Below are 9,475 nucleotides of genomic sequence, written 5' to 3'. Positions count from 1 at the left end.
AACACACACACGAGCGAGTTACATGCTGCTTCCATCAAACAGACAAACATAGACGGAGAAGAAGTTCTCACGAGGCGCTGAGCGGAGGTGTGCGGTTCTTCTGCCTCCTCAAAAGAATTGCTTTATTGCTATTTAAAGCTTATTTCGACTGTGGAATGAGTGATACTTTCTCATCTCTAATTCACAGTTAAATAAACCCTGACCTGATGATGGCGGCATCGAACATTTAATCCTCTGATAAAACATCAATAAAAGCTTCTGTAGTGTAGCATCTGACACAAATAACTGCTGAGTAATGAGTGAAGCTGGATTTTATCTAAGGCCGTGGCTTCAGTGATTGTTAACAGCAGGTGTTCATCACTAATACACATCAACATGTACTTAATCACTTCATTATCTTCAGTTCTGGATCAGTGCTACTTTAACAGTACTGTGTTTTTTCAATCATCATGTTCACATATGTTTAAAACACTCATATCTCACACGTTTATATTTGTTGTGTTAATGCTTTAATGGCGTCACCGAGCTGCTGTAACATTCTGTGTGTACGACAATAAATACCACTCAATATTGCTAAGTGTCTTGCAGCTGAGTTAGAAATAAAATAATACTATGTCTAGCGGGGATGTCCCAACTATCAGCTAGCACTATTCCCTGCATGCATTATTTAACACACCAACTACTACTAGATTGCAGTATGCTGTGTGTATACTTTGAAAAGTAGGTGAATTTTCTGTATTAATGAATGCTTGGATTAAACACATTAAAACACTATATACTATAAATAATACTATAAAATAACATTTTATAACACATTAATTATAAGTAAGCAAATGAAATGCTTACAACGAACTTTTAAAAATTGAGTACATAAATTCACATTTTTGTTGTTTAGATGGAGATGATACAGTCAGCGTCTTCAAAAAGTTCTTGAAGGCACCCGGTGGTGGCCACAGTGCCTTTCTGGGACGTATAAGATACACCCAACGCACCGTTTCTTTTGGCTTGTGCTATAATTCAGCTTCAATAATTAAACAAGAGTCAGGGCTCAAGAGCCCAACTACAGCAAACATGACCACCGTAATGATAATAAAAAATATATTTTCTTCTCCACTGATTGTACTCTAACAGTAGTAAACTTTTATATACGAGAAAGTGGGAGGTAAATACTGAAACATGGACAACTCAGATCTCCAAGATACCTTGAAGGGCCTATCTGTGAGGTAAGACTCAGGAGACAGACCCAACAAAACGCCAGTCTTAGGTCTTCAACAACAGAGCAAGGCAGAAAAAAAACGATAGGAAGGAATGTGTTAATGATACGAATGAGTGCAGGAGAACTGGTTTGAAGGAGATGAGATAGAACAGGAGAAAGCAGGCAAGTAGTAGGATGATTGTAAAGTACGAGTTTGACTTCAGTGTATGTTTGCTGGTAAGGTGTGCTTGACAGATTGCGGTGTGGAGAATTGTGCACTGGTGGTTGTAATCTCATTAATGAAGAATGTGGCACAGTCATCAGCTGAAATTACTTTTGAGAGCATGTGAGAGTTTGAGGCCGGCTGGTCTGGAGGAAGTTGATTAACGCTCTCACTGTTTAGAGGGAGGAAGCACATATGAAATCAGAGCAGATAGCTGAAAAAAAGTAGAGGGCTATGTGTTGTCAGGAATCACGTTGAGGTTAAGAGGAGGAAGTGATGCGATGTGATCCAATGATCAATGTGGCAGGGCTGTGTGTAAATGTGAGCAGCCGTAGTCAATTCTCTCTTGAGATCAAAAAGAGTGTGGAAGTCTGCAGCCTGAGGTTTATCTAGGTCAGGGCTGTCCAAACCAGGTCCTGGAGGAACCCCTATAATTCCTGTCTTGTATCATATCAAATATGTTACATATATATACACACAACTGCATGTAACATAGTATATAGTATGCATTGTGTCTCCTTTTCTTAAATGGTTCAAATGGACCTAAAACACTATGGAATAGGAATAGGTTTAAATACATCAAAGTGACAAATCATACACATTTCCTTTATTCCCTTAAATTCTTCTGCCTTTATTATTACTGAGCTTAAGCAATTGAGCAAAAAGAATGTACAATTTAATTAGTTATTTTAAAACAACAGAAAACAATATATAAACATTAAATGAAACATGAAGGGTTTATTCATGGTACCGTGGGAAGAGTTTTAATCTGGAGTTACTGCATTGCTGCACATTCAAGGAATTGATTTTAAAACGTCTGATCATAGGGCTTATTAACGCTTCTTTAGTTTATGACCGTAAATTAACATTTTAGAAACTAAGAAATTAGCTTAGTAAAAGACAAGCTCTTTCAGTTGAATTCAGGAATAGCATTAAAAACATGAAAGAGAATTTCATCAGCAAAAATACAGTGTATCTGCTGAAAAACAAGACCCTAACTCTATGGTTTTACTATGGACATATTCTCATCAATAGATGAATGTACATTCCTCTTTCACAGTTTCAGTTTAAGAAAAAGTATGGACAAATAAACATTCAAACTAGAAAAAAAAACAGCTATAACAAGAACATTTGGCCCCACCGCACAGAAAACCTGTTAGAACGAACCCTCTTTAAAAAACAGCTCAGTTCATATCTCATATCAGTTCATAAGAAGTTCATAAAGTGTCAATTTTCAGTGCTTCGTGGTGTTCGGGAGTCATTCGTGGGCGAGGTATGAACTTGTGTCCACAATGTCCATTGGCTCTTCGGTCTCTGATCCGTTAGCCTGGTTGCAGTTCGTTGCGTTCTTCTCATGGTTCTCTGGCTGGATGCTGGTCAGGGTCAGGCCAGGCCTGGGAAGCTTCTCAGACTGTGTTGGTGTGTTGTGTTTAGGGCTGTCAGTCACTGTCCTATCCTCACTCGTTCCCTCCGGCTCCTCCTGAGAGTCAGCAGGACAGAGCAGACGGTCCGTCTCGTCCCGAGAGTCGTCACAGTCTGCCGATCCTGTGTTAAGAGCGGCTACACGCTCGCAGCTAGCATCCGGAGCCTCCGCCGCTCGCTCAGGCTTCTGGGAGACTTGCTGGTCTTCAGCACAGCGTGGCTCGTCGCTAACAGTCTCTCCGTTGTTAACAGCGGTGCCGTTAGTAAGAGCCAATTGTACAGAAGCAGCGTCTGGATTGGGCTCCTGATCTTCCGCTCTCATTACGGAGTCGCTGTCGACTTGCTTCTTTGCGTCTGTGAGCTCAGCGACCGGCTTGCTGTGTTTTGGCTCGCTGGCGGCTTCTGCATCCTTGTTTTTGTATCGTGAATGACCTTCGTCCTGTGCTGCGCTCTCTCCGCCGCTACCAGCTGAAGAGTTCTGCCGCTTCTCCGACTTCTTCTTGAAGCGTTTTTGGATTTTCCTGGGGCACCACACAAACTTGTCTTTGGGCTCAAAGTGCTGGAAGGCGAAGCGCACCAGCTTCCTGCGCTCACGCTTGTCCCGCACAGCGAACAGGAAGTAGTCGAGTACGCTGCGTTTGACGCTGCTGAGGGTCTTTCTAACCAGGGTCTCCTCCAGGAAGAATCGCACCAGAGGGGCTTGGAAATGCTCAAAACCCAGCTCTCCCAGGCTCTTGAGTATCCTTGTGATTCGGAGATTGTTGTGCATGTTTCTGAAAGCAAATGTGAAATCATTTTTAGTGGCATGTGAGAAGGACTGTCTGGAAATAAAGAAAGAGTGTAAAGGTTTCAATACATCCTCATACACTCTATAAGCCCACGTGTCATTTTGAAATAAAGTTTTGAATTAATTTTTTCTCTAGCAAATGCACCCAATTGCCCTTCACTTTTTATTTGGAGTCAAAAGTCACTATGCTGTCTGGAAAGCCCTTCGGTAAACTGCAGATTTGTTTTGTGTACTGGCTTCTATGGTCAGATGAAATGTAAAAAAGCTACCAGATGGGTTTAGTACAAACAGGGATAAAAAAAGTGCTCCATGCTCATTGTTAGTTATACTGCTGGATCTCGTGGGCTTGTTTTTCTGCCAGAGGTCCTGGATTTCTCAATGGCATCATAGATTTTCTCAACAACAAAATAAACCTACAGCTGACTGCTTCTGTTAGAAATCATATAATGACCCATGGTTGGATCTTCCAATAATCCAGGCAGTAATCCAGAACAAACATCAAAAGTTTGATTCATTTGGACAGTTTGGTTTTTACAATAGAAAAGGGGTTATGTCATGGCAGTGGCTAACTGCATCAAGTGTAGCAATAGATGCTATTAGATGCACTGTTAAAATTGCAGGATTGTGTGCTATTCATACTACATTTTGTATGATCTGCACCTCAGAATTGATTGGATGTAGTAAAGTAGGCGTTTCATTCAGAAGTGAACACTTACACGCTCATGCCCACTGACCTCATCAGAGAAGACCCACCCTTTTAGAGGGGAGGAGCAGTTAAAGATCATGAAGGCAAACATATTTTTGTGGATTGAATGGTTCACCTCAATGTGTGCTAACAAAATAAATACAGTCAAGTTTAATTCAAATGATTAATTATTAATGCATGCCACCAATAACTGGATGCAGAGTTACTGTAACCAGCCAACAAGCTAGTGTAAATATACCCTACAGAAGAGAAACAAAAGAAAGCGCTTGAACAAGCAGGATGTTCTGTAGGAAACAAAACTGCACTAGCACATGATAAAAGTCATTTGGCACAGACGACTCATATCCATAACCAAAACAGCATTAAGAAGACACTATGAAAGTACTGGTGAGGAATACTTCTGTAAACAAGAAGAGCAACAAACAGAGTTTCATCTGAAGGAAGGTTTAATGATTGCTGCTCGAAGTCCCCTCACCTCTCTAGATTGGCGAATCTCTCTCTCCAGTTCTCAGCGCGCTTCACCTCCCCGGTTTCTCTGTTGAGCAGCTGTATGCCGTAGAAGCCGAGCATGAGCTCGTAGGAGTCCAGGAGACGGCTCTTAGCTTCATCGCTCTCCTTGAAGGCCTGCAGATGACAGGACGAGAGCCAGCTTCAGTGTCTCTGGATCAGGGTTTATTAGAGTTGGGGATTGTCACGACTTACTTGGATTTCCTTCTTGGTGAGCTCCGCAGCCATGTAGTTAACTCCGGGCTCTCGCAAAGGAAACAACCTGCAAACAACACAGCTTTGAGTTCCTAAAGTAAGGGTTCACACATTCATACTGAAGATTCTCAGTACGGGTCTCGTGTGCTGTTTTAACCACTGTGTGACTGGAACTTCATTGGAAACTTACAGTTTGATATATTGTAAGAAACTAAGTATCACCTTTCTAATTTAAAAAAAACACTTTTTTTTTTTCTTAGGAAATTTATACAAAAAATGTTGTTTTGGCCCTTTTTCAAGTGGCTTTTTCCCGATTGCTGTATAAATGCCTCAGTTCAAATAGCAGCATTTTAAAAAGGCTGAAGTTACAGTAAAACACAACCTGGTGGAAACGTGCAGAAATAGTGGACTGATGTATGATGTGCATAACAAGCGGTTCATCCTTTTCAATAAAGTGTATAAATGCATGTACTGTCAATAAAAAAAACTCTCCTTTCACTCAGCAACTGTAAAGGGAAACAGCTTTGGACTCTCATTCACAGATGGCTGCTTTTGGGCAGGGGAGGGTCACAGCAGTGTGTATTTATCCAGAAACTTTGCCAGTGTATGAACACAAAGACAAGCATCTCCCTGAAACACAGGCGATTAGCGTCCGTGATCATCGTCCCGGTGGGGACCAGGCTGTAAAAGGCCTCCTATAGTTAAGCTACATTTTCACTATAGAATTTATTTAAAGAAGTTTCTGTGGCGTTACAGCCCTATTCCAAAGCAAAGATACGGTCACCAAGCAATTCTCACGAGGATCAACGTGATCGATAAAGAGGCGTTTCTTACCACTGAATGTAGGAGTGAACTCTCTCCAGTCTTTTGTAATCGGTTCTCCACTCGGTGTGAAATGTCTCAATCGACACATCTGAGGAGCACAAGGAATAAGACAAGAGCTTGAAAACAAACCAAGCAGGAAAAGAAGTGCAATACACTCTTACTAGAGAAGCGCTTTTGCAGCTCAAGAGAAAGACGTACCATCAGGAGATGATTTAATTTCATTCAGATAGAATTTTAAATTAGTCATTCTCTCTTCTGGACATTCCTCTTCATTAATGTTCTACAGATAGAAGATCATCACATCAGCACAACAGGGGTTTGTTCAAAGAGCACTTATTTTGAGAGAAAACGGCGAACTCTTACTGGATATCCGTGTCTGTAGTTCTGCATGTCCTTAGCCGCTCTGAGGTTTCTTGAGGAGGAGTTGGACCACTGCAGAGAAACAAGCATTAGTTTCAACTGCTTTAATTTGTCTCAATTTCCAAACTGTTCTTGATAGATTCGTGGAGAACAGTGGCTCTTTAACATTTCAGACTCATTTAGTAAATTATAAATGTTTACAACTACGTGTGTCCAAGCAGCTATAGCGGTCTTTTTTGTTTCTCCTCAGATGAAGGCGAAAGCGTGCTGTGTTTAGGACCGTTTTGCTCATGCCAGTCATTGTAAGAGCTTCCTGTCAAATTTCTCCTACACCTTTCAATGCTGCTCCAGCGATTCAGCAAAGAATTCCTCCGTCTGATTATTAATAGTATGCATTTTACTCTAAACCAAAAAAAAACTTCTCCACAGAACCAACTCAAATTCATAGATAAATATCAAAAATAATTTTATCTAGGTTATTAAGCTTATCTAGGTGGCTTTTTATTCATTGTCATGCTGTGTGTGATTTAACAGCTAAAGACGTAAATATGTTTTTACTCTGTTTTATCTCCTATATGAACACATTGGATGATGATCATTTGCTAACCTGTATCTGACTGTGACTGTGTGTCTATTTGAAGAGGAGAGACACATTCTTCTTGCCATCTCACCTGTGTAAAAGAGTGTAAGGAAATACTGTGTTGTACCAAACTGTCATTTTTAGGAAAAGCATCTCTGAAGGACACAAATGATTACAGGCCTTATTCGATATATCAGCTTTTCCGACAAAACGCGAGAGTCGCGCGGTCCTCTTTAAAATCCAATGTATGTCTCCATTATATTGTTAGTTTCCAGACTCGTGAGCAAACGCTGCGAAAGACTGAAAAATAGCAGACCGAATGCGTTTCGAACAACTTGCTATCGTCTGTGGCCTTAACGTGACGTCCGGCAGATGATGTAGAGATCGGCTGCGAGTGACGCATTTCCGGTCAGCGGCTCCGATATTAACTAGCTAGCGTGCTATTCTATCAAACACAATCAAATGTTAGAAGTAACGCGAGTGTAAAGAAATGAGCCGTCGAGGGGGTCGTCTACACGTCCCCTCCTCGAGCGTTAGCGGGGTACGGAGCGCGTGGGGCCGCGGGAGCGTCTCTCACACAAACACAAACAACATCAAACACACGGCTGCTCCGAGAAGCGCGGCGCACGGTCAGTGTGTGAAACCCCGCTCGCAGCCCGGCAGAGACAGGGGAAAGAGAGTCTGCGTGAAGCCCACGCGCAGCGCCCAGTCCAGAGAGGGACGAAAGAGTATAAGCCCCGCAGGTCGCGGGGAACCAGACAGAGTCACTTACGAAAGCGGGCCGTGTTTTCTTGCTGCGGCCGGTGTTCTCCAGCTCGTCCCCGTCGCTCTCCGTGTCCCAGGTGGAGTCATATTCACACACCAGATCGTCGTCCATCCCTGAAGATCATGTGCACGGTGATAAACGTGATCGGTAAGCTAGAGTGGGACGGGGATCCGCACAGCTCCATTGGATGAGCAGTGCTCGGCGGCCTGACTCACTCACTCACTCACTGCGCTCCCCACAGTCACTCCCTCCCTCACTCCCTCACTCTCTAGTGCAGGCTGACCCTCCAGCAGCAGCGCTTTTTACTATTACATGGGAGCAAGCTCATTGTAACCCTGTGGAGTTTTTTTTTTAACCCAGGACAGACATGCTCACTTTTTTTTTGGTCTTATCAAATAAATGGTTGCGTACTATGCATAAACAACACCAGATATGATTTCTGAAATATTACCATTGAAAATGGACTTTCAGCTGAGAATACCGTAATCTCCAACAGTGGCGCAAAAACGAGGAGTGAAGGGCGGGGCATGTGTCGCCCCATAGCTGTTCTGATTGGTTCATACGTGCACTTTCAACAAAGCTTTCATTATACAAAATACGGCTTATTAAAAGAACTATTTGTTTCTTTTGAGGCCTGAAATGAAGGACTTTAATAAATCAATATTGATATTGATAAATAAAGAATATGTCGCAGAATGTTTAGGTCCGACATGGAGAAATAAATTTTAGTAGGTGGCAGCAGGTCACTGTTTTAATAAATAATCCATTGAATCATTCAAATAATACTATTTGTTAAAATGATTGATTCAAAGCGTCCCAATATGCATGCTAGCCATCTTAAATTCTAATTCTTAAAGTAGTTCTGAATACTATTTAGGGAGGGTGGAAGGCTATGCAGGTTCTATCACTGGATCATGCCATTCTTTCAAAAACAAATTCATTCAAGGAACAGAACACCATGACGCTTTGCGCTATAAAAAGAATAGCTCTGAGTCATGACCGAAAGGATGAGATCCTGTATACAAGCGGCCGAAATGAGTTTCCTGAGTAGCGCCTCGGTGTTCCCCAGAAGAGCTGGAGTGTCTGTGGAGAAGGAGGTCACCCGGCCCCGGGTAAGAGGCAGGAAATACAATTGAATGGAACCATACTTGGTCACGTTTCACTTCACTTTTAAGGGAGCAATATTACATGTTTGAAAAAAAAAAAAGGTTGTTCTGCTGTCAGCCATCAGGAGTTAAAGGGAACGTTATACAATGCACCTTTCTTTCTTTCTGTGGTATTAAAATGTGAGAGGGAGTGTTTAAACCTTAGTCACTATTTTCACCACTGATGAGGTTTTTATCGTTCCATGCTAGTTAGTTAATGGGTTATTGGTCGCTAACTTGGAGAATTATACACCCCTTAAGCAAATGTACATTTACAACCTGGATCTCCACCGTCAGACAGAGTTAATCAGTTATATTTTATTAGGGAGTAATGAGAAAATAATAGATAAATGAATTATCTGCCGCAAATGTTAAAGTACTGGCTTTCGCATCTAAAAGCAGATTGCCATTATTTGCTTGAACTGTTATGCCAATCTTTAAAGAATTTACATGGTTGCTTTTCTTGTCCTGAAATAGTAAGAGCAGAAGAGCAGGAGAACATCCCTCTGATCTGAAGAGGCATATCAGCGACTGATGTTAAAGGATGTGCTTTTCCACGTGAAACCCAGATTCTAATCCTACTGAAACTAAGTGAGGTGAGTAGATGTGTAAAGGCTTGTTCACACCAAGCACGATAACTATAAAAATCCTTCTCAATATTAAAGAATAGCAGGGTCCACACCACAACAACAACAACAATAAGGCACAGGAAAACAATATTGTTGAAATCATTTTCATAAAGTTTTTTTTAGCTGATGAATAAT

The 9,475-nt window shown here is 41.6% G+C and overlaps 1 protein-coding gene across 2 annotated transcripts; it reads right to left on the bottom strand.

Annotated features, from left to right (window-relative positions):
* Positions 1 to 2,024: 2,024 nt before the first annotated feature.
* ogfr (opioid growth factor receptor) lies at positions 2,025 to 7,831 on the bottom strand. Of its 2 annotated transcripts, XM_043237792.1 has the most exons (8): positions 7,573 to 7,700; positions 6,828 to 6,891; positions 6,224 to 6,292; positions 6,059 to 6,140; positions 5,870 to 5,948; positions 5,036 to 5,102; positions 4,809 to 4,957; positions 2,025 to 3,613 (listed from the first exon to the last, which is right to left on the bottom strand). In XM_043237792.1, exons 3-8 carry the CDS (start codon positions 6,248 to 6,250, stop codon positions 2,677 to 2,679), a joined length of 1,341 nt encoding a protein of 446 aa, XP_043093727.1. In that variant the 5' UTR covers positions 6,251 to 6,292; positions 6,828 to 6,891; positions 7,573 to 7,700; the 3' UTR covers positions 2,025 to 2,676. The 2 variants fall into 2 exon arrangements, with proteins under 2 accessions (XP_043093727.1, XP_043093726.1); XM_043237791.1 differs by lacking the exon at positions 6,828 to 6,891 and having other exon boundaries at positions 7,573 to 7,831.
* Positions 7,832 to 9,475: the final 1,644 nt, after the last annotated feature.

Source organism: Puntigrus tetrazona, chromosome 4 (genome assembly GCF_018831695.1).
Source record: "Puntigrus tetrazona isolate hp1 chromosome 4, ASM1883169v1, whole genome shotgun sequence".
Lineage (NCBI taxonomy): Eukaryota > Metazoa > Chordata > Actinopteri > Cypriniformes > Cyprinidae > Puntigrus > Puntigrus tetrazona.
Note: the sequence above shows the minus strand (reverse complement) of the source record. Positions and strands in the feature narration are given on the sequence as shown.

What these genes read in the sequence shown, in the direction of transcription:
- ogfr (XM_043237791.1), bottom strand. Translation starts at nt 7,677, where the DNA reads ATGGACGACGATCTGGTGTGTGAATATGACTCCACCTGGGACACGGAG. An exon ending in AATTAAATCATCTCCTGATG is followed by an intron (nt 5,949 to 6,058) that starts GTACGTCTTTCT and finishes TGTGCTCCTCAG; the next exon opens with ATGTGTCGATTGAGACATTT. An exon ending in GTTCACTCCTACATTCAGTG is followed by an intron (nt 5,103 to 5,869) that starts GTAAGAAACGCC and finishes TGTTGTTTGCAG; the next exon opens with GTTGTTTCCTTTGCGAGAGC.